Source organism: Trichoderma aggressivum, assembly GCF_033847375.1.
Source record: "Trichoderma aggressivum f. europaeum strain CBS 100526 chromosome Unknown scaffold_002, whole genome shotgun sequence".
NCBI lineage: Eukaryota > Fungi > Ascomycota > Sordariomycetes > Hypocreales > Hypocreaceae > Trichoderma > Trichoderma aggressivum.
Window position 1 is genome coordinate 712,162 of NW_026946368.1, and position 23,294 is coordinate 735,455.

The window sequence follows — 23,294 nt, forward strand, 5'->3', positions numbered from 1 at the left end:
TGCTGCTCCAACCCGCACTCCGCCTGCGTCGCCGCATATTCTCTATATATCGACCAGCTCCAGCTCTCATTCTGGTCGGCAGGCCGCACAACTCTTCCCTCGCTCTATTCCGATACCATGTCTTCGAGTCAGCCTCAGACAAATGGCGTGACAGCTCCGTCCGCCAACACATCCCAAACAATTCCCAATACTCAGACCACAACCACAAGCCAACCCCCGGCTGCTTCTTCTCAACCCCCACAGCCTTCGACACACCAGCCGCCCTCTGCCGCACCCAAACCGCGCGACTCACGCCTCGTTGAGCTCCTGCTCACTTCACAGGGAGTCACCTCTTATGAGCAGCGAGTGCCTCTCCTACTCCTGGACTTTGCCTACCGACATACCTCCTCCGTCCTCAGCGACGCACTGCACCTCTCCGGCGATCCGTACGTTACACAGGCTGGATCTAAGCCCTCAGCTTCCGGCGCAGGTGCCACTGCCGCTCCCTCAGGCGATGCCAGCGTCAGCGCGAATGCCGTCAAGGTTGCCATCGCCGCCCGCCTAGGCTATCAATTCCGCGGGGGAAGCAGTGGAGGCGGCATCAGCAAAGAGTACATGCAGGAGCTAGCGCGAGACCGAAACAAGATTGCGTTGCCAAAGATTGTGCCAAACGAATGGGGTGTTCGGCTGCCGAGCGAAAGATTTGTTCTTAGTGGGACAAGTTGGGGACTCAAGGACATGTGGGATGAAGATGATGTGGACGAGGATGGCGAGAGTTCAGCTTCTCAGCAAGGTGATGCCATGGAGGGCATTGAAGGACCGGATCCTGAAGATATCGGTGGCGACGGTGTTGAGGGAGGGACGGTGGACGATGTCTTTGGCGACGATGTGGATGCAGAGATGGCTGAGGAGAGCTAGACTCAATATTGCATTTTCATCGGATGGCTCTGAACCTTGGATGTTTTGCCAGGATTGTTTGATGCCGGGCGTTTTAGGCGTTGGGAGAAAGGATAGCAAAAGGTGTAGAGTGGTTACATGGCCCTCTCTCTATATGTACCGAGTAGTATCTATATCGATCCACCTCATAATTGGAAGATCATTTTGCCTGATTCTATGAAGCACATACCAAATTGCGAAAACGTATCAGTAGGCCAGATATGCTTACAGGTGAATGAGAGCTGTGCATCATTGCATGTTGCCACTATTAGCTTCATCTTATTAACAATGAGGATCCAGACGTACTGCACCATTGTCCAAATGGAAACAAAACCTTTCATCACAAGCATCTCTGCGCGAACAGCACTTGGTTTTAAGAATGTGGGAAATTTATGGTACACTAGGCCTGTAAAACGGTATCTCATACACTCTATACCCGGGTCTTTGCTTTTTTTTAGACAATTCCTCCTCCCCCTTCCTCGGTTGTGCCCACTCTACCCTTAGAACTTAGGCTTCATGGTGTTCCTCAGTCGCTGGTAATCGAACAGACCCTCAATCTTGCCGACGGCGCTGATGGCGATGTCCTTGTCCCACAGGTATCGGTTAGCAAAGTCGGTGACGTCCTTGTCGGTGATGGCATCGATCTTGCGCTCGATCTCGCCGGGGCTGGCGCGGCGGCCAGTGGTGATGAGCTGGCGACCGATATCCTCGGCAACAGCGGTGGTGCCATCCAGGGACAGCAGGATAGAGGCCTTCAGCTGGGCCTTGGCGCGCTCGACCTCGGCTTGGCTGACGTTGGTGCAGAGACGCATCCACTCGCGGATGGCGAAGTGGACAAGGTCGTCCAGGCGGGTGGTGTTGTCAGTGACGAGGTAGATACCCCAGAGACTGTCGAGGCAGTTAGTTTATCGCTCCTTCGCGTTTAATCGCCGCTTCAAACTTACCCAGTGTCGCTGTAGCTGGTGGAGAAGCTCATGAAGCTGTTGGCCAGCTCGTGCTTGTGGACGTAGCCGCTCAGCTTGCTGCCCTGGTGAGGGGCGTTACCCATGGCCTTGTCGTAGTTGCCAACGATGGCCTGAGCGACGAGAGCAGTGAAGTAATCCTCAGAGTTCCAGCTAACACCCTCGACAGCGATGGCAACGTTGGCAGTGGCCATGGTGTCGTCACGAACACGGACATCAGAGCCGACAAAGTCAGCCTTCTGCTTGGACAGGAGGTAGGCCTCAGTCTGGGGTCCCTGGCTGGCAAGGCCGGAGAAGTGCTTCTCGGCAAGCTCAACCAGCTGCTCGTGGGGAACGCCACCAGCAGCAGCGAGAACCATGCGGTCGGCAGTGTAGTTGGTCTTGATGTAGTTGGTGAGCTCGGTGCGGGTAATGTCACGGATGTTCTGGCGGGGTCCAAGGATGGTGCGGCCAAGGGGCTGGTGCTGGAAGGCAGTGGCGTGCAGGTGGTCAAAGACAACCTCCTCAACCTGCTTCTCAACCTCCTCGGACTCTCGGAGAATGACGTCGCGCTCGCGCTCGATGGCGGAAGGCTCGAGCTTGGAGTTTTGCAGGATATCGGACAGGATGTCGACGGTCTGAGGGACATCGGAGTTGAAGGCCTTGGCGAAGTAGACGGTGTTCTCGCGCTGAGGGTCGTGTTAGTGGTTCGATTTGATTTTTTCTAGATGCGCTTATTGCGAGTGAGGAAAAAAAGGGACCAACCGAGGTGTAGGCGTTCAGGTGGCCACCCATATTCTCAATCTCGAGCTCCAATTGATGCTGCGATCGCTTTGCGGTACCCTTGAAACAATTGTCAGCCTTTCCCGGGCTCTCACGATGCCATATCGGGACATCCCACCTTGAAGGCCAGGTGCTCGAGGAAGTGGGCAGTGCCGTTGGTCTCGTTGGTCTCAGCGCGGGAACCAGCGTCAATCCACATGCCGACGGTGGAAGTCTGAGCCCATGGTGAGTACTCGGTGGCGACCTGGTGCTCGTACGTTAGCAAGACGGGCGTCCACGGCCACGACACACGGCCAATTGGCCCTCGGAGTTGGCGCTCACAGTCAAGCCGTTCTTGAGAGTCGTTGTCTGGGTCTTGCCCACGGTCGAGGGCGTAGCAAAGCCTCGTCGCAGAGATCCGGCGGCTGAGAGGCCGGAACGGGCTCGCAAGCCTTGCGACAAGTTCAAAGCTAATCTGCGGGACGCCATGGCGGAGGTTTGGGGGATTGATGGTCAATTGAGCGGTTTGATGAAATCTTTCCACTGCTCGGCAAGAAGCTTTGCTGGGCGGGTTGTGGCCTTAATTTCGAGGTTTCGGCCTGCTTAGTCATTCCGACCAGCTCCGATGCCCGACCACACCGAAGCAGCCGGCCAATCAGGAGCGCGAATTTACTAACAGCATCATCCGAGCCAGAATGCAAGTATATTCACCAAGATACAAAGTGCAACACAATCCTACATAATGGAGCAAAATGGACTGTGAAATAATAAAATATGAATGCTAGACTCATTTATAAAGAGTAGGAAGAGAAAATATCGATTATAAACAATGGTGTTCATCTTGTGTCAAATAATGCCCACTTTAATGCCTACAGGTGCTTGCGTACATGTACCTCTCGATTGGCACCCAATGACAAGATAGTTGCCTTATGGAATTACAGTATGGGTTACACATGCTGTTGAGGGAAATGACCAAATAGACTCTGTCATCATTCAGTTTACTTCTGATGCGATAAATCCAGGGGCTTTGTTATTCACTTCTTCACCCCTCTCTGAGCCCCTCCTTAAGGCCTCTTTGCTGTTTCTTGCGGGGAAGCCATCTTCGCTGTTAGTGTTTCCTCACTGCATGCATCTCACTCTCCCAAGCCCGACACTTGCTCATATCTTTTTCTCTAATAGCCAGTCAAACTTGTGCAATTTCTTTCGCCTGAATATATAATTTTGTCATTTACTCGTCTCACCTAAACATCCTCGCTTAACCGCAACCTGTTCCTCCCAACAACGGGAACCAACCGTGCCTTCACCTACCTGTTCAACTAATCATCTGTTACTTGCGTAGAACAATCTCAATGGCGCCTGAAACATATGACTTTGCAAACGACTTCAAGACTCTTTACATACCAAAGCAAAAACCCGAACCAGCTCCCGTGGCCGAAAACATGAAAGCGCTGATCCAAAGCTACCCGCCTTTGAGCCAGGCAACGTCAGTGGAAAGCTCTGACGGCGTTTCATTCACTGCGTTGTTGGAGATACCAAAGTTTCGATCTGAAGAGAGCTGGGAACTTTCTCTCTGGCATTCAATTGATGGAGAGGACTGGATCGACGGTGAAATACCTAGGATAACGAGCACCGGGGCACCTCAAGCTCTCCATGTCGAATCAGAAGCCGTCTCTAGAAAATACTTTGCAACAAAATTGTCTTTCAAGAAATCATTACGATTCACTATCAAGTTCCGCCCCAATGCCAATGATCCCTGGAGATGGATCCGTGATGAGCAAGGGGTGGAGGATGGCCACATTGTGCTACTCCCCGCTCCCACCGAGTCTGACGATTTGAACAACCTTATTCAAGGACTTGATCCAGCGTGGAAGGTTACGTCTCGCATGAGCCAAGCACCAAAAACTCAACTATGGTCTCTCGAGACTGCGGTGCCTCCCGGAGAAAACGATTTGTCTTCATACACTGATGTTCAGCTTGGAACCCCTTGGGGTTCTTTTCTCAGGTCAGCAGTGACAAGTTCTTTCTTCAAACTAACTCTTCATCATTTGGAAATAACACAGCAGAGTCTAACGAGAAGGCCATTAGGTGGTTTGCTATTGTCCGACTTTGGTCTCCATGGCTAGCACCACGCCATGGAAAGACACACTTCTCGCTTGATAAAGATGCAATACTGTTGGCTTTTCAGAGCCCAGAAGGCAGAAACATGGTTCTGCTCGCTGTCTCTGGTACAAACGATTTAGTGCCAGTTTTCCAACACACTTCCAGTGGTGCCGTCTCGGTAAATGTGCGAAACGACTCGCTTTCAGATGAAAAGGTTGTCATTCTCGTGGCCGAAGGAAATGACTTTGAAAAAGCCGTTGCGGCTGTGATGTACCACGCAAGGACGCTTGTGATGAAGGCACGAAGCGCAAACCAAGCTTTGGAAACCGAATTAAAGACACTTGCTGACGCAGTTCGGCCGGAGTGGCTTGAGAACTGGTATGATGGGCTTGGCTTCTGTTCGTTCATCCAATTTCTTCCCTCTATTTTGGGGCAACATATGCTAATGGCTCTCTAGGTACATGGAATGCACTTGGCCAAAGGCTTACTGAGGAAAAGATCCTTGACGCAATTGACAAACTGGAAAAACACAACATAAACATCACGTCTCTAATAATTGACGATAACTGGCAGTCAATCGACTACCAAGGTCCTAGCCAGTTTCAATACGGATGGGCTGATTTTGAGGCCGAACCACAAGGCTTTCCAAACGGTCTCAAAGCAGCTATTACGAAAATCCGTCAAAGAAGCCCAAACATCCAACACATTGCAGTTTGGCATGCTCTTTTGGGATACTGGGGCGGTATCTCCCCTAATGGAAAGCTCGCCAAGAAATACAAGACGGTTGAAGTCGTTCGCGAGGAAGCCAAACGACGCAATCTACCACTTGGCGGCAAGATGACGGTAATTGCCAAAGAAGACGTTGCCCAATTCTACGAAGACTTTTACAAATTTCTCTCCGACGCTGGCGTTGATGGCGTCAAAACAGACGCGCAGTTCATGGTTGACATGTGGCTCAGCGCTTCCGTCAGACGCGAGCTCATCAACACATATCTAGATACATGGAACCTCGCTTCTCTTCGCTACTTCAGCGTCAAGGCTATATCCTGCATGTCGCAGATCCCACAGGCGCTGTTCAATTCCCAGATGCTGCCAAATCGGCCTGCCTTGCTCGTCCGCAATTCAGACGACTTCTTCCCGCAAATTCCATCGTCGCACCCCTGGCATGTGTGGACAAATGCCTACAACAGTATTTTCATGGAGTATCTCAACGTTCTTCCTGATTGGGACATGTTCCAAACGGTGCATGATTACTCTGGTTTCCACGCTGCGGCGAGATGTGTTAGCGGAGGCCCGATTTATATAACAGATGTTCCTGGGGAGCACAATATCGACCTGATAAAGCAAATGACGGGTGTGACCCCCAAAGGGAAAACCGTCATCTTCCGACCAAGTGTCTTGGGAAAGTCCATTCATCCTTATATTGGCTATGATGACGATTTGCTCCTCAAGGTCGGTAGTTATCATGGAGCGTCGGAGACCGGCACATCAATGGTTGCCATATTCAACATCTCAGCCCGCCCGCTCACCGAACTCATACCCCTTTCCTGCTTCCCAGGCACAGTGCCCTCTGTGCACTATGTTGTTCGAGCTCATGTCACCGGAAAGACGTCGGTGCCTATGAACATTGGAAACCCAACTTCGCTCATCACCGGATCTTTAGACGTGCGAGGGTACGAGATTCTTACAGCATTCCACGCCGTGCCTCTGACAGGCCAGAAACATGGAGACATGTGGGTGGCGAATCTTGGGCTTATTAGCAAGATGACCGGAGGTGTAGCCATCGCAGCCAGTAGTGTCGCCATGAAGGAGAACGGAAGGGCATCGGTTGTTGTCAAGTTGAAGGCTTTGGGAGTTTTCGGTAAGTGAAACAAGACAGATCCAGGTTGGAGCGTGGTTTCTAACGGTGGTTCCCCTTCAGGTGTTTATGTCTCTGCATTACCCGACCTGGCTCTCAATGAAGACTTTATCGTTATGCTTCAGGATCAGGCGGTTCCAGTAGAGACTGTGCGTATCTCGCAAAACGATGGGCATGTACTTGAAGTAGATGTCGAGAAGGCGTGGGAAGATATGAAGCTGGAGGAGCCTGGACTAAAGGACGAAGTCGAAGTCAAGGTCAGCTTTGCTACCTAGTATCTAACGTTGATGTAGCTTGTGCTTGGACTACAGCTATTGAGTGGAAGCAATATAGATAGTTGACGAAGGGATGTGCCTCTAGCTTACATGGCAATAGATGGACAATTATTCATCATGTTGCAAAAAGTAGCTTTTTAAGATCTACGCATACCTCGGCGTGTCTGGTCAGGTTTGAGTTGCAGTATCTTCCTGCTCCCAAAATATATGTAGTTACATAGCATTAGCATCTCTCATCCAACTCCGTACGCCATTATCCTCCACCAGAAACATAGCCCCCAATATTAGGAATTATATCCTCTATTTGCATCGTTTCTCAACAATGCCCGGTCCGTTTTCCTCATACTCCTTCTTGGATATCCACATTTGGTGGAAAGTACCCAGACTGGCCAGAATGCTACCGCCGATCCAGGCACCGAACCTTCGCTCACTCGACAAGCCGGCCGCGTGAATCTTGATCTTCAATCCGGGATACATGGCCGTCAGCTCGTTGTTGAGTCGGTCGTTGAAGCCATTGATCAAGCTTGTGCTGCCAGTAACGACAACGTTGGCGAGTAGGTTGCCCCGAAGGTCAACATCGATGGCGTTGAGAGCAGAGCGGATAAGCTCAGGAATGGTCTGAGCCTTGGTGAGACGCTCCGCCTCGGGAACGGGGTATCCGGCGTTCTCGTCCCACATTCCCTCGGCCACCTTGAACCGCTGCTCGCGCCACATCTGGTTGTAGCCATCGGGCATCTCAAATACGCGGCCAGGCTGTGACTTGATGTACTCCTCATTCCCAGCGGCGCCATACCGTCCCGGACCACGCCAAACCTCGACGACGGACTCTTTGAACTCGGTCAGCAGCCGCTCCTCTTCGAATGCTCGGAAGGAGTCATGAATCTTGTATGGGAATTCGCGTAGTCGTGCCTGGGCGGGAGCGAGGGCATCCACGGGAGTCTTATTCTCAACCATGAATGTCGGGATCAAGTCGACCTTGGGTTCAGAGGTTTCCCACATGTTGCGGATCTGCGAAGACAACCACAGCCCACCCGCGGGTGATCGCTGGATAGATCGCTTGAGAACCATGCCGTCGTGGATAGCTGTGACGGAGGTGTTTGCGCCGCCGATATCGATGACAAGCGCAGTCGCTTTGCCAGCAGCGAAGGCGGACAGAACAGGCGTCCGGCTCAACCAAAAGGCCGGGGTCCCCCAGCTCTCCATGCTAAGCTCAATGGCCTTTTCACGCGCCTTGGGCGAGTTCCAGGGAGCTTCCGTCATCAGCAATGGGAATTCCTCCAGAGGCTTTTCCTGGCCCTCAATCTCCTCCATCGCGACATCGCCCTCGCCGTCCTGGTCTTTCACATCGTCATTCAGCCCATTCTTGGACGGGGGTGTCTGTCTCTCGGGCTGCAGGCGCTTGACCAGCATAAATTCCCACATCTTGGCGGCGACATCCCAATCCTCCACGACGCTGTCCTTGTTCATGTAGTTGCGGACCTCGAAGTCGTCGCGAGGGATGATGCACTCATCGCCAAACAGGTCTCGCGGGGGGTCGTTGGTGATGTGGCCGTAGAAGGACGGCAGGATTGATTTGGGGACATCTTCGCCGGCAAAACCTGCGCGCGTGTTGCAGTAGCCGGGGTCGAGAACAAGGGCAGAGACCTCATCTGCACCCCAACACCGTTAGCTATTCTGTCTTGCTCTTGCTCTGCTCTCAAAGGCAGTGTCACTGCAAACGCACCTCCGCCGTAAATGTCGGTTGGCTGCGCCGACGTGGGCAAAGGCTGCTGGGCCATGATTGCGATCAATGCTTGTGATGATGGCCAATTGGTCGAGATGGCCCAAAGTTGCGTCGAGCTCTGGTGGGAACGTCGCGCTTGTGAGGGAGGTTGGAGGTACAAGAGGAATGGCGCGTCGGAATAAATTTCGGCCTGGCCTGCTGCGGTTGGTGTTGCGCTCGGCTCAGCCAGTGAGCGTCATGCATTTGGCGGGGTGTCTCCAATTACGGGGGAGCTTCGGCGCTGGAGGAAAAAAAAAAAGAAAATAAATATCGCCCACACGGTCCGGACGAGGCAGAAATTTGCATCCTGCAAAGCATCTGGAGTCCGGATCTTTGGATGTGCATTGCATCTATACCTGCAATTGGTTTTGCACGTGAGGCATATGGTGCAGTGCCGTCGCTATGTTTGTAAGTTACCAACAGTTTTATTGTTATTTTTACTTTTATTTTTTCTTATTCTTTCCCATCATGATGAACTTGCATTCTCGCTTCAGAACCGCTGCGATTGAAACGGCTTCGGCTGTTGGAGATAAACAACTTGCTATTGACTGATCCTCACACATTACCATTCATTTCTTGGAACTTGGCCCTTACCACGTCACGGCAAAAGCTAATTTGTTCTGTTCAGAAGAGATGAGGTCCGCCAGCTGCATGAGACTGGCACGCCAGTCTGCTGCGTTGAATAGTAGCTCAAGGTCTTGTGGCCCTGGAGCTGCACTTCTAACTGCACCATGGCGATGGGCTCCCAGCAGACAATCGACCCGAGCTCTGTCCGCCAAGCCTGGCATTCGGATTAACGAGTCTTCGAGGTTTGTCAAGGAGGAGCAGGAGGAGCATGACGTTGTCTCGCCGTTCAAGAGACATCGCCAGAAGGAGCTGCAAGAGGACCAAAAGAGCGAGAGTCCGCTATACCCCGAGGCTTATCCTCGATTAGAATCGTCGTCCATTAGGAAGAGCGTCCCTGAGTTCTTGCAGGGGTCTCAACATGAGCTTTCGAACGAGCCCGTCACTTTGTCTGGGCGGATTCGGTCGAAGCGTGTTGTGGGAAGCTCGCTCATCTTCCTCGACATTACCAACGAATTCCAAAAAGTTCAGATCATGATCAACAAGAGCAAAGTTGCTTCAGAGCAAGAGTCGCGTGTTCATAAATTCCGCCTTCTTAGAAACCTGATTCAAGTTGGAGACCATATATGTAGGCCTATTGAGCTCCTCTTCCTGTCTCTTCCGAGGCTAATTAATTGGTAGCGGTCACCGGTATTGCCACTCGTACAAACACGGGGCAGCTCTCGTTAGAGGCTCGAGAGCTGCCTGAACTCTTGTCCCCATCCATGGAGCAGGTCCCCGAGAAGCTCACGGATCCCAAGACCAAGATGCAAGAGCGTCATGTCGATATGCTGGTGAACCGGGATGTCGTCGACATCTTGAGACTGCGGGCCGAGATTATGAAGCGAATGCGGGATTATTTCCACTCCAAACGATTCCTCGAATTCCAAACACCCATTCTTGCTGAGAACGCCGGTGGTGCGGTCGCCCGGCCGTTTGTGACCCGAGCTACAGAATTCCGAGGCAAGGATCTTGCGCTTAGAATCGCACCCGAACTATGGCTGAAACGCCTTGTCGTTGGAGGTGTAGACAAGGTCTTCGAGATGGGCCCTGCCTTCCGAAACGAGGGCGTCGATGCCACTCACAATCCCGAGTTCACAATGTGTGAATTCTACAGTGCTTATACCAACCTGCCTGATCTCGTCAAGGAGACGGAGGAGCTGATATACAGCCTCGCAAAATACTCTCAAGAGCTGATATCTACACAGCTTACTACTCTGCCGCCTATCGACCTCAGCAAATTCACCCGGCCCTTCAAGCAAGTGGAGTTTATCCCTGCTCTAGAGGAAGCCATTGGGATTCGCTTCCCGAGGCTCACCGCGGAAGATGGCGCCCTTCCCGAACTGCTCGCAGTCCTGAAGCTTTCGGGCATTGAGGTCCCCGGCGAGGTGCCCACGTCTCTCCCAAAGCTCCTTGACCGACTCGCCGCGACGTATCTAGAGCCCATGTCCTTTACGGAGCCTATCCTGATCACGCACCATCCCGCCTGCATGTCGCCCCTCGCAAAGAGCTTCCTTTGCCCAAAGACATATCAGCTAGTGTCTGCCCGTGCAGAGCTCTTCATCGGCGGCCGGGAGCTCGCCAACATGTACGAAGAGGAGAACAACCCGGAGGAGCAGAAACGAAAACTCGCCGTCCACCGCAGCCTCGTGAACAAACCCGACGGCACTGTCGGATTCGCAGAACCGGCGCCTTTGGACAGTGACGCCGCGGATATTGTTGAAGCTGAAGAGGATGAGTGGGAGGCCTCCCCGCTTGACCAAAGTTATGTAAAGGCCCTCGACTATGGCCTTCCCCCCACTGGTGGCTGGGGATGCGGCGTCGAGCGTCTGGTGATGCTCTTTTCGGGCGCCAACCGCATCAGCGACTGCTTGAGCTTCGGCACGATACGGAATGTTGTTGGGCTGTCAGCTGATGAGAAGGGTAATGAGAAATAGACGCTTCGGTTCCCATGAATAGACTTGGAAATATGCGCATTGTATAGGTACTACAGTAAATACCATGTAAGAGTATGAGGAGACTTTGTGTACAATATGATAAAAGGATACAGACCCGATTGCCAAATGAATCCACAAGATGTGTGCTGTATATATTGGATATCATGCCTAAACTAATCGTCAAATCCACCCCATTCACCGTCTCCCTTGCCCTTGGCACCATCTTCATCATCATCATTAACCTCCAGCTTCCTCTTCTTGCTCCCCTCAATAGCACCCTTCCTGTTATGCTCCTTGCGCCGCTCGTATCCGCTCTTGGATGTAATCATGGCCTTGTTTCCGCTCCTCCTCGACTCAACACCCCTCTCCTTGAGCTTCTTCCTATCCTCCTTGCCCACGTTTGGCAGCGCATCGAGCAGCCACTTCTGCACCCCAGCCTCGTCCCCTGTCTTGCCGGCCTGCTTTTCACTCTCGGCAATGACATTGGCCACAGTCTTGACAAAGGGGATATCCTCCTTAGTATAAAACGTGACGGCTATGCCGCCTTCTCGACCAGCTCGCCCTGTTCTTCCTGCACGGTGCACGTAGGCGGCACTCGAGCCAGGCACGTCGTAGTTCAAGACCCCGTTGACGCCAGCGAAATCAACACCTCGGGCCAATACATCGGTCGTGATGAGAACCCAAATCTCGCCAGCCCGGAACTTGCGCATGATGGCCGCTCGGGCTGCATCCGGAAGACCGCTATGTAAGGCAGCTATCCTAGATGAGCCACCTGCCTCAAGCGGGATATCATACTTGAGCTCCTCTTGCAGTGCAGTGGCTCGGTCAATAGTCTGCGTAAACACGAGGAAAGGCGGCCGCAATGGCGGCCCCGAGTCAATGCTCGAAGTAGGCCGCAAGAGCTGCCGCAGAGCGAGAAGCTTTCCCTGTTCGCTCGCAGTGTAAATCAACCTGTGCACAATATTGGGCACGGCCGTGTCCTTTAGGCCGACAACCAAGCGAACCAGTGGCCTTTGGGGAATACTCAGAGACTCGGCCCTCGCAGCCAGCCTTTCCGTAACCAGCGTCTCGATATTGGAGCCCATGGTTGCGGACCAGAACGAAAGGCCAAGATCTGGGTTATTGCAGGCCGTCCAGATACCAAGAGTTTGTTCGCGGAACAACGGGTCGAGGAGCACATCGGCTTCGTCCAGTATGAGGTTTCGGACGGTGGGCAGGACCTTTTGAGTGTTTGCTGAGCCACAGGTTAGGAAGTTGAGCAGCAAAAGAGGCGTTGTAATCAAAATGTCCACTTTTGAGACCACCTTCGGCTTTGCATGTTTTTCTTCTTCCTCTTCGTCAGATTCCTCCGCATCATCTTCTTCCTCGTCCGAGCTATCCTCGCCAATATCTTGACTCTCAGCAGCAAGAATCATGCCCTTTCTCATGCCGACCACCTTGAGTCCGGTTCCCTTCACCAACTGGTTGCCAACATTGACAATCTGGTAGGCAAGCTCTCGAGTCGGCACAATCACAATGGCTTCGAGCTCATGAATGCCATGTAACTTGCCGTGCGCTCTCCTCCTCATAATGTTGTTGATTGTTGGCACAAGAAAGCTAATCGTCTTTCCACTGCCAGTTGGCGCAACGGCCAGCAAATCAACACCATTCTCCAGTCCCTGCTCCTCGCTCAAGGCCATGTCCGGCCGAATGAGCAACGGCATGCTTCCCATCTGAACTTCTGTCGGTATTTTATAGCCCTGGTACGACAGGTTCTCAGCCACCCGCCTCGAGAGGTTGTATGTGCTTCGCAACTGGCCGAAAGTCTCCAATGGCTGGGGAGCCAGCTGCGGCTTCTTGTCCTTCTTGACCTCAACAACAGCCTTCTTCTTCTTGGACTTCTTGACCTTGTGTTGCTCCTCCCGCTTATACAGCAGCGTGACCTTGAGTCGATGCGATCGCAACAATTGCCGACACTCATCCGCACTCAGCAACTTGGCCGCCTCAACGACGGGACTCGCCGCTCGCTTGCCCTTTTTCGACTCGGCCTTTGCAGGTTTCGACTCGGCAACGTCCTTGGGTGCAAAAAAGTCGACGTCCGGCAGCACCTCGGGGATCTTGCTCTCGGGCTCTTCGACATCGCGCTTCCGCTTGTGGCCGCGGACCTCGTCGTGGTAGAGCTGCGGGTTCGTCTTTGTGCCCGAGGACGGGAGTTTGCCGACGGCGCTGCCGCCTGAGAGCGAGGATTTTGCGCTCTTCTTGGTGCCGCGCGACAAGACCTTGAGGATGTCCATTGTGTGAGAGGCGCGACAAGAAAAATAAGAAATTGTCGTGGTTTGCGCCTGGTTTTACCAAGGATATTCAAGGATTTTTTTTGTGGTTGCTGGTTTGTATGTAGAAATTTTGTAGCTCAGCCGTGCAACTTTTTTTGCTGCAAGGCTGTAGTGGGGTGAGCCGCTACAAGATGGCGCTAAACCACTTGGGCCCAGCAATGGATGTTTGAATATCAACATCAATGTGCAACTCCAGTACAGGTATTCTGCTTGATGTTGGAATAAGTTAAATAAGTACTAGAAGTTACAATTCCAAGCGCAAAGTTCTGTTTTTTATGAGATGCATTAGTCTATTTTAGTATACAATTCCTTCCGTCATCAAACCTCAAAACTGCTAATCTGCTAATATCAAGCAGCCATGGGTATATCCTTCAAACAGCTGTAGATACGAATGTCTAAACCCATTGCCCGCTTATTCCACCAAAAACGCCATAAATCATCCATCACACAAGAATCCCCAATCCGTGTCCATCCTCAACTCCCCTCGTCACCATCAGACATCTCCCTCCCCTCCCCATACAACACCTCGCAGACGCCCGCCAGCGGAATATCCAGCACCGCATCCGTCCCCTCGTTCCAAATCTCCCTCCACCTCAGCTTCCCGTTGCTCTCGACCTTCCTCTCCCGCTTGCTGCTCCCCTTGAGCCTCCCCTTGGAATCAATCACCGCCAGCTTGCCCGCCCCGTCCACAATCGTCTCCACGCTCGTCATCGGCACCGTCAAAATCTCCAGGTTGTACGCCGCCAGCGCCACGTAGATGTAGACCAGCGTCATCACCAGGAACGCGGGGACCGCCAGCGCCCACCAGCGGTCCGGGTAGTAGTATATGCCCAGCGCGTGCAGGAACGGCGACGGGAGGTAGCTCCAGAGGAGGTACATGAGGAAGATGAGGCTGCTGAACAGGTACAGCACGAAGCCGTAGTACTCGTACGTCGGCACCCTGGGCGCCGTGCGCGGGACGGGTGCGATGTCGTCGTCCGATGCATCGGGAGTCGTTGGACGCGATGGCCGTAGCAGCGAGGTCAGAGACGGAGATGGAGGCAGAGGCGTGGGTGGTCGGCCGTAGAATGGAGGCGCAAAGTAGTTCTGCGAGAGCGGCGGCGGCGGCGATTCCTGGTCCGAAGAACCCGAGGATTGGTTGTCTGAGATGTACTCGCCATCGAGTCCGTCTTCGTCGGTGCCAGACATGGTGAAATGCCTGTTTTGGCTGAGAGTGTTGGAGCTGGTAGAATTGCGAAGGAACAAAGATGGAACGAACTATCAAACTAATCGAAGGTACCTGATGCGGAATACGGGATTCGGCAATACCTCCGCCACATTTGGTTGATCACAGCACTTTCACAGAGCCAACGCCACATGTCCATCAAAGCCAAGCCATTGGGAATAAGGTAGTATATCTGCATTAAGCTGTACGCGAGGTATAATTAATTCGTCAACTTCATATCTCTTGTCTATTCATATGCCAAAACAAAAACAGTGGCTGCTATCTCAATTCGCCATGATTAACAAGACACCAATACCTGTCGCCCAATCGCTTTGCTTGCTCCCATGTACACGTTGGTAGATAGACACATCATGTTTAACCTCCTTACTTCATCGCCGTATTTTATCCATCAATAGGACACTTGTAATCCAGTTCCCTAGGCAAGACGCCATTCTCCTGCTTCTCTTGCAGCGCATCTAGGCAGGTCTGGTGGTAAATGTGCCGACAAGCCAGCACGACGAGCGGCCCCAAGACCTGGTCTTTGTTCGACTTCCCAGCGATTTGCTCGATGAGCATGCTTGACGGCCGCATGTCCAAGCTCTTCCCCTTACTCCTCCGATCTGACACTCTTGCGTGGCCCTTGGCTCGTTCCGCAACTTGCGTTTGCCTCTGCTGTCTGGCCACGTCTTCCGCCGCTTGCTTGTCTTCCCAGGCCTCAAACACTGTCGCACCGGCGAGACCTGGGCCCCAGACTCTTTTGCCGCATGCCTCGCATGTAGAACCGCGCGGCCTCCACCCGCGCTGTCTAAGCTCGACAGATGTGTCCACGCTTGTGAAGAGGCTTCGTTCCAGGAGACGGTTCGACAGACGAAGTATAGACTCCTCGTATGCGTAAGCTGAGAAAATGGACGCAAGCACACTGCGAAGATCAGCCAAGCTTGGCGATGATGCCGCCGCCTTTGCAAGGAACGCTCTCAATATTCGTAGGAACGAGAGATTGGACCCTGCACTTGACAAAACATTGGAGCCCAACTGGCCATTTGCTTGATTCGAAACTTGGCTTGAAGTGGAAACAAGGAGCGAAGTAAAGGTATGCTGCACAAGCGATCGCAGCTTCGCCAAGAGCTTCTCCTCATCAAAGGCACTGCCGCTCGCAGCGGCTTGTATGGCCGGTGACAGGTTTTGAGTGGCCTGTACACAAGCACCAATGAGGCTCAGCCAGAGACCTTCATCTGCTGACAGGTTCTCCTGGGCCGTCTTATTCTTCGATACCACACTGACTCTCCTTGTAGATTTTGTCTGCTCCTGACACAACCAAATCCCAACATGGACATAATTCTGCAGGCTTTCAAGAAGAGCTTCAGCTGATGCTTCCAGCGACGGTGCACTGCCCTCTGCACCGTCTTGTGTGCTGGATGAGTGCAAGAGTGCTTCCATGGCGGATTCGAGCGTGCCCAGATGACGGACTAAACGATCCATAGCCATGGCAACTTGTCCTGCTCGGGCTATGAGCACAACAGCGGCATCCACCACACCCGTTTCTTCCATAGTGGGTAACAAGTTATCCAGTTGAAGATCGACCGACTGGACGAGCCCAATGTATTCTGACACGTGTTGTGCGTCAAATTTACACATCAGTCGAACATATCGCTCGACAAGTAGCCGCTCGTGCGTTAGCTGCCCATCTGCCAGCGGATCTTCTGGCTCCAGTAATGTCTTTAGATAAGCATGCTGTAGCTCAGGGGCATCCTCTGCGGAATCGAGAATATGCTGGTGTAGTTCGATCGTTTGTAGAGCAAGGGTTGAGGCCGAGCGCTCGGGATTCAACTCAAGCAAACCTCTTGCGTGGTTTTCGACAATGGTCAAGACTTCGTGCTGTTGTCGTTGGTTCAGTTCACTATGGGGTCGTAAGCACTCCGCAATACAGTCAAACACCAAGTCCTGATCTTCTGGATCTTCAAAGAACGTCTGTACGAGCTTTCCAAATTGCTTGTCAACCTTGTATATTCGTTTCAGAATTCGGTAGAAGCCTGCCGTCTTGAACAATGGCATTAACGCAGGCATGTCTGATGGGTGATAAACTGATAGAAGGTATTCGGCGCTCAATTGTGCATCTTCGGCAAGATCAGGGCCGGGGTAGTTGCAAAGCCCGGTAAGGACTTTTGACAAGGTTGTACCAGAGAAGAGCAGATATTGGGGGAACTTGGGAAGATTTCGAGCAATGAACATGTCGAGATAGATGGTATCAGCCGGTGCAAAATCCGACGGATTCATCACGTCGAGCAAGATGGATAAAACGTATTGTCGATTGATTGTCAGGCCAAAGATCTGCTCCTCTGGTATGTCTGCTCTGGAGCTACTACCCCTAGGTTGCTTCTCGGAAGAGTCGTTAAGAAAGGAATCTTCAAATGCTTCATTGAGGGCACTGAGGAAGCTCGGGGCGTCGAATTTGAGAATCATTCTCAGATAAGGGAACGCAGGCTCCGATTCTGCGTCGGGTCTGGTGAGAAATTCTCTACCACTGCCTTTGGGCCATGAAATGGTCTTGCCAGAAAAGTAAAACCAATAAATCTCGGCCTTGGCTCTATTCGCTGTCTCTTCGTCCATGATTTCACCGCTGGGGTAAACACGACCGGTAAGAGTGTAAGAGAGGTAAGGAAAAATCTTGACCGCATTGACACCGTAGTAATCGTCAGCCGTGTTATCGGGAACAGAATCCCCGTTCGACATCAACGGGACCAGAAGGCTAAGCAGGTCGATCATTGGTGTAATGTAATCTTGCAGGGCTTGGTTCCAGACATAGGTAAGCGCATCATACAGATTGTGCTGCTTGCAGAGGATTGTGAGCTGGTCCAAGTCGAGAGTGGCAGTTTCCATATGGCATATCAATTCCTCAAGTCTGCTTTCCCAGCCTTTGATGACATAGTAGCTGACCATGTCCTTGACCACCGTGGGCGGGACGATACGAATCGTTTGGTCGAGGACAAAAGGCTCAAGGGTTTCGAGAAATATGCCCTCGACATCGGCATCGCTATACCATTCATACAGCTCGTCAAACAGATAGTCAGTATTGCCAACAGTTTGGCATGCCACAAAGCAAGTTTCGGCAAGCTGTTTCAAATGATCATTATCCACAGACGCCTTGTTCTTCTGCCTTTGTGCAAAGGCGTATTTTAGGGAGGCACTCGTAATCTCCATGATCTTGTCGCGAACCATGCTGTGCCTTAGCTCAGTATCGTCAGGGAGGCCGACTGTCAGTTTATTGGCGTCGCCAGTGTAGTATGAGGTAGCCAGCTGGGTAGCCCCTATGTAGTCACCATGCTCCATTGTGGCAATCAGCCGATCTGCCCAATTTGATAATGCCCCTATAGCAACATCGTTGAAACCCAAGAGGAACATTCTCCCTTTGTATGCCTTGAAGCTCATATAAAACGCATCGGCTACAACTCCATGCATGGACACATCATTCTCGTCTAAATGTTCCACAAGGGTATGCAGCTGCTGGGAGAAAAGGTCAGTATGGTAGATGTATCTCTCCAGTAGGTCAAATGCTTCCGTCATGCGCATGGTTCTATCCTCCAGGACAATCAGTCTTTGAGAGATGGTCAAGACTGTCAACACGGAGCGACTGAGCCACTGCACCGCAGCAATCGCCTCTTCGCATTTCCACCTGCTTCGAGCTTTAAATCTCAATGATGGCGGATCACTATCGTCGCCAGGAATCTCATCCACATCCAGTACTGTGAGCACATTAGACCAACAATAGGCCAGCTTAGCTTTTGAGGTGGTTGAGCCGGTGTGTGCATCTGCAACCTTGAGATTTACGGCAGGAAACCAAGCCAAACAGCCCGTCATGGCACTATGAGCCGGAACATCCTTGGGGCGTGCAGACTTGTGCTGCGTCTGTGCTACTGGAGTGGTAGACACAATAACGAGCAAATAAGGGGTTAACATGGCTGTCAGCCCCATCTTGTCAGTCTCGCGCTCGACGTTTCCTAGTGGAAGAGGTGCAAAAGCGAGGACAGTGCTGGGCTTTATTACTTTTCCCGGCTGCATAGGCGCATTCGGATATCGACCCAATATCCTTGTCGTCTTGACCGTTCTTCCAAGAGGCCCAGTACCCCTCGTGGCAAGATGGGAGAATGCCATGCCATGGCCATCAGCAGACACAAAAGCTGTATGTCGAGTGCCCAAAAAGCCTAGATGAATAACAGGCGCATCAGGCATGTGGCCATCGAGAGTCCTGTTTTGTACCTGAGAATCATCCAGGCGTGAGATTGTGAGGAAGGGTCGTGATGGTCGTCCTGTATCCCAAGTGAAGATGTTACCACTTGCATGGCCTCCGGCTATAATGGTGTGATCTGCCGATATAGCAAGTGCAGTGATGGGTCCAGATTCGATAGCTATCGGGATTAGCCTTGCACATTTACACATCTCATTTGGCACATACCTTTGGTACCAGGTCCTATGATGGTTTTTAGATTTTGACTGTAATCAAAAACCAAGATGATGCCTTTGGAGGTTCCCAAAACAATGAATGCGGACACAGCAAGACAGGTAGGAGATCCGAAATTACGCCTCCCCGATTCCGAGAACGCATAGCTGTTTAGCTTCTTCAGCCTTGTCCACCTCACAACCTCCCATGGGGGCGACGGTGTATCAGTATCGGCTTGCTCTGACGGGAAAATGGAGTTGAAGGAGGCATGTCGACTGTGATTTGGCATAAACGTAGGGGTCGATGGACGAGGGCTGAGGGCGTTGAATGATGCTATTCGGGATTGGAAGCGTCGATCAAAGGGTCGGAAGGACGGCGTGGGACTGCTGATGCCCGGACGGGAGGCAAATGACGGCAACACACTGCTGCCCGGTGAGGATATGCGCGAGCCCTATGCCTGTCAGACGGCTTCCCTAACCATGGAGAAAGCATCGCATACCTGAACCGAGGGGGAGTCTCCCGGCGCAGAAGTGACGGATTCAATGGGACTCCCTGCCCTCCGCGGGATCGCATCGATGGAGCTTGCATCCGCCGACGTAATCTCGGAAATATCCCCATTTCGAACAGGTGGCTCTAGGAGGTTGTCATCTATGACATGGTTCTTCTCCTCTTCCTCCGCATTCACAGAGCTTGGGTCTTCCGGTGTGTCTGGCTGCTCGAGCTGAGGGACGTCGGCCTCGTCGTCGTTTTCGCTATCGTTTTCTGCGGCAGGGGCTGGGTTCTCGTAATCGTCCGCTCGCTCTCCAGCAGGAGATGCTTCTTCAGGGTCAGACATGGTGTCGCAAAGTCCATGACATTGTCCAGCATGCAGCACGTCGACAAAGGGCTATCGAGGCAGTGTAAGCATGCCCTGGTGCTTCGGTGACGGCACGGGCCAGCCAAGGTCGGCAGTTCACAGGAGCTGTCGCAAGCTCATGCACTGAAAGACTCTGGCGATGCGACCTTTGATCGCCCTGCAAGGCAAATCAAGCCGCAACTTTCGATTCGCAATCGAGAAAAGAGCTAATTAGATCTCAAGGTCGATACTCTGCACAGCTTCCCCATCTCTCATGGCTAGTCCGCGTATGCACATGCATGCAGACTGTACCGAAGATTCTCCGTCACACGATCGAGAAGTGACGTACTGGAGCCTTGGATGGCCCAATTTGTGAGGTATAGTACGCAGTGGGCAGGGTACAGGTACCAGCATGTACCTGACGGCGGCAATGGAGGGGCACAGTCGCAGCCAGAGGTGGGCTGTTCTTTCGTACCTTGTTTAGCCAGTACTTGCAGAACATGGACATGAATGCCTTTGTCCTTTGTTCTTCAGGTGTATCGAAGCGGACAAATACATATTCCTTCAGAATGACACTCGTACAAACATGTTCACGCACTTATCCGGCTTCACTTGTGGGGTCGGATAAAGTGATTCACAGCCATTGGAGCACGAGCACACCCTCAGAATGGAAATATGCCACGGAAACATCTCCAATCATGTACGTACGAAGCCACAATGGGTACTATATTTCTAAACCTACCTACCTGCCAACAAAAAGTTTCCATCCAAAGTGATGGAGAGCACACAAAGTTCAGTTAAATAGATCATATCGTAACTACCTATAGTAGAAAGTCAATCTGCTGTAGCAGTAAACGCCATGTGAACTCCAAAAATTGCAGGGTAGCCTTGATTAACAAACCGCTTAGACATCAGTACCTGTAATTCATTCCAATTTTTTAGCCCCCGCATTGGCGCTGCCCCTCCTCGCAATGGTGGATCCCAGGCAGGCCCTTAAAAAAAAAAGTTTCAAGTCAAGATTTTTTCTCTTTTTCTCTTTTCTCTCGGGAAAAGGCTTCGATCAATTTTTTGACTAGATTTGATTCACAGCCTTTATCCTCGCTCTTTGTCTGCCATCTATTCCTTTCAATCTTCCAAAAGAAAAGCCAAGAATAGATCAAATGGCCACCAACGGCTCTGTCAAGGTCCTCGACCACACCACCGCTCTGGAGGTGCTGGGAGAGTACAAGTCTCGCGATGGCCTCGACAGACAAGAGCTTATGGACACGGCCAAGCACGGTGGCCTGACCTACAACGACTTCCTCATCTTGCCTGGCTACATTGGCTTCCCTGCCTCCGAGGTCACTCTCGACTCGCCCATCACCAAGCGCATCACGCTCAAGACTCCCTTCGTCTCCTCCCCCATGGACACTGTCACAGAGCACGAGATGGCCATTCACATGGCTCTGCAGGGCGGTTTGGGTGTTATCCACCACAACTGCTCTCCCGATGCTCAGGCCGACATGGTCCGCAAGGTGAAGCGTTACGAGAACGGCTTCATCCTCGACCCTGTTGTCATCAGCCGTGACACCACCGTTGGCGAGGCCAAGGCTCTTAAGGAGAAATGGGGCTTCGGAGGTTTCCCAGTCACCGGTAAGAAAATTTTTCACTCGATTCTATGTCTCCCATTTCACACTGCAATGATTATAAACCATTTCAATTATAACTTTCGTTCCACCAAAAGACCTTTGTCCTGAGGACCACCATTACTATGACCAGCACATGTTTCATTCTCAATGTTGTCCAAATTTGTACATGGACAGCATCCTGACTAATTTGACATAGAGGACGGAAAGATCGGCTCCAAGCTCCTTGGTATTGTCACCAACCGAGACATCCAATTCGAGGATGACTTCAACGCACCAGTCTCCAAGGTCATGGTCACTGAGCTCATCACTGCCCCCGCTGGTGTCACCCTTCTCGAGGCCAACAAGATCCTGTCCCAGTCCAAGAAGGGCAAACTGCCCATCGTGGACAAGGACTTCAACCTGGTTGCCATGATCTCCCGCTCCGACTTGACCAAGAACCAGCACTTCCCTTTGGCTTCTAAGCTTCCCGATAGCAAGCAGCTCATCTGCGCTGCTGCCATTGGCACTCGCCCAGAGGACAAGATCCGTCTGCAGAAGCTTGTTGATGCTGGTCTTGACATTGTCATCCTTGACAGCTCCCAGGGTAACAGCATGTACCAGGTGGAAATGATCAAGTGGATCAAGGCTGAGTTCCCCAGCCTGGACGTCATCGGCGGTAACGTCGTTACCCGCGAGCAGGCTGCCAGCCTCATTGCCGCCGGAGTTGACGGTCTTCGAATTGGTATGGGCAGTGGTTCAGCCTGTATTACCCAGGAGGTCATGGCTGTTGGCCGACCTCAGGCCGCTGCCGTCCACGCAGTCAGCACCTTTGCTGCTCGTTTCGGCGTGCCCTGCATTGCCGATGGTGGTATCCAGAATGTTGGCCACATTGCCAAGGGTCTTGCTCTCGGTGCTTCCAGCATCATGATGGGTGGTCTCCTGGCTGGTACTACCGAGTCTCCCGGTACTTCTTTCGTCTCGCGCGAAGGCAAGCTGGTCAAGGCTTACCGTGGCATGGGCAGCATTGATGCCATGCAGGACAAGAAGGCTGGTGGCGGTGGCAAGGACAGCCAGAAGAGCAACGCCGGTACTGCTCGTTACTTCTCTGAAGGCGACAGTGTCTTGGTTGCTCAGGGTGTCTCCGGTTCCGTGGCTCACCGAGGGTAAGTTTGACGCACAATCCACCCCCCTTTCTCTCATATACGCGTGAATATCCGAGCTGACATGTAATCAGATCTATCTCCAAGTTCGTCCCCTACCTTGCTGCTGGCCTGAAGCACTCCATGCAGGACTGCGGCATGCGCAGCTTGAAGGAGCTTCAGGACTGTGCTACCAACGGTGTGTTGCGATTTGAGCTTCGCACTGCCAGCGCTCAGTTGGAGGGCAACGTCAACATGGAGTCGTATGAGAAGAAGCTCTACGCATGAAGGAAATGATTGATGAAACAAAAAGGGGTTCCGGATAGGGTTCCGGTACAAAAAGGAGTGGCTAAAAAGGGAAGGCTGTATTTGATTTCTGGAGTTTGGGTATAGGATGCGTGTGGTGATAAGCTTGGAAGCTATCGAGTAAACAAAAGACCTCCCAGCAATGATTCTAGAGGCAGGCTTGGCGCTTTTGATGACATGAATGATGATTATTTTCATAAACTTAATAAAGAGCGGCGGCCCCCCCGGGGCATGCCAAAATTCAGAGTGACTTGGAGAGCCATGCTGTGAAATTTTCTGCTTGATTTTTGGGCTTGATCAGAG

General features: G+C 52.1%; 9 protein-coding genes across 9 annotated transcripts; 4 read left to right on the forward strand and 5 right to left on the reverse strand.

The window, feature by feature from the left end:
* Positions 1-117: 117 nt before the first annotated feature.
* Triagg1_1020 (uncharacterized protein) lies at positions 118-897 on the forward strand (the record flags this gene model as incomplete). Its single annotated transcript, XM_062903827.1, has 1 exon — positions 118-897. One exon carries the CDS (start codon positions 118-120, stop codon positions 895-897), a length of 780 nt encoding a protein of 259 aa, XP_062760244.1.
* A 518-nt stretch (positions 898-1,415) lies between these two features.
* On the reverse strand, positions 1,416-3,107 carry Triagg1_1021 (uncharacterized protein; the record flags this gene model as incomplete). The annotated part of the gene is made up of 5 exons (XM_062903838.1): positions 1,416-1,803; positions 1,860-2,545; positions 2,622-2,699; positions 2,758-2,883; positions 2,931-3,107. The coding sequence occupies 5 exons, from the start codon at positions 3,105-3,107 to the stop codon at positions 1,416-1,418; spliced, it is 1,455 nt and encodes a 484-aa protein (XP_062760245.1).
* Positions 3,108-3,967: 860 nt separating this feature from the next.
* Triagg1_1022 (uncharacterized protein) lies at positions 3,968-6,851 on the forward strand (the record flags this gene model as incomplete). Its single annotated transcript, XM_062903849.1, has 4 exons — positions 3,968-4,620; positions 4,884-5,116; positions 5,176-6,579; positions 6,640-6,851. The coding sequence occupies 4 exons, from the start codon at positions 3,968-3,970 to the stop codon at positions 6,849-6,851; spliced, it is 2,502 nt and encodes an 833-aa protein (XP_062760246.1).
* A 300-nt stretch (positions 6,852-7,151) lies between these two features.
* Positions 7,152-8,629, reverse strand: Triagg1_1023 (uncharacterized protein; the record flags this gene model as incomplete). Its single annotated transcript, XM_062903860.1, has 2 exons — positions 7,152-8,500; positions 8,575-8,629. 2 exons carry the CDS (start codon positions 8,627-8,629, stop codon positions 7,152-7,154), a joined length of 1,404 nt encoding a protein of 467 aa, XP_062760247.1.
* Positions 8,630-9,246: 617 nt separating this feature from the next.
* On the forward strand, positions 9,247-11,153 carry Triagg1_1024 (uncharacterized protein; the record flags this gene model as incomplete). The annotated part of the gene is made up of 2 exons (XM_062903871.1): positions 9,247-9,805; positions 9,859-11,153. The coding sequence occupies 2 exons, from the start codon at positions 9,247-9,249 to the stop codon at positions 11,151-11,153; spliced, it is 1,854 nt and encodes a 617-aa protein (XP_062760248.1).
* Positions 11,154-11,326: 173 nt separating this feature from the next.
* On the reverse strand, positions 11,327-13,426 carry Triagg1_1025 (uncharacterized protein; the record flags this gene model as incomplete). The annotated part of the gene is made up of 1 exon (XM_062903882.1): positions 11,327-13,426. The coding sequence occupies one exon, from the start codon at positions 13,424-13,426 to the stop codon at positions 11,327-11,329; it is 2,100 nt and encodes a 699-aa protein (XP_062760249.1).
* Positions 13,427-13,939: 513 nt separating this feature from the next.
* Positions 13,940-14,653, reverse strand: Triagg1_1026 (uncharacterized protein; the record flags this gene model as incomplete). Its single annotated transcript, XM_062903893.1, has 1 exon — positions 13,940-14,653. One exon carries the CDS (start codon positions 14,651-14,653, stop codon positions 13,940-13,942), a length of 714 nt encoding a protein of 237 aa, XP_062760250.1.
* A 418-nt stretch (positions 14,654-15,071) lies between these two features.
* Positions 15,072-19,939, reverse strand: Triagg1_1027 (uncharacterized protein; the record flags this gene model as incomplete). The annotated part of the gene is made up of 3 exons (XM_062903906.1): positions 15,072-19,072; positions 19,120-19,555; positions 19,604-19,939. 3 exons carry the CDS (start codon positions 19,937-19,939, stop codon positions 15,072-15,074), a joined length of 4,773 nt encoding a protein of 1,590 aa, XP_062760251.1.
* Positions 19,940-21,099: 1,160 nt separating this feature from the next.
* Positions 21,100-22,973, forward strand: Triagg1_1028 (uncharacterized protein; the record flags this gene model as incomplete). The annotated part of the gene is made up of 3 exons (XM_062903917.1): positions 21,100-21,571; positions 21,764-22,709; positions 22,781-22,973. 3 exons carry the CDS (start codon positions 21,100-21,102, stop codon positions 22,971-22,973), a joined length of 1,611 nt encoding a protein of 536 aa, XP_062760252.1.
* Between the last annotated feature and the right edge of the window lie 321 nt (positions 22,974-23,294).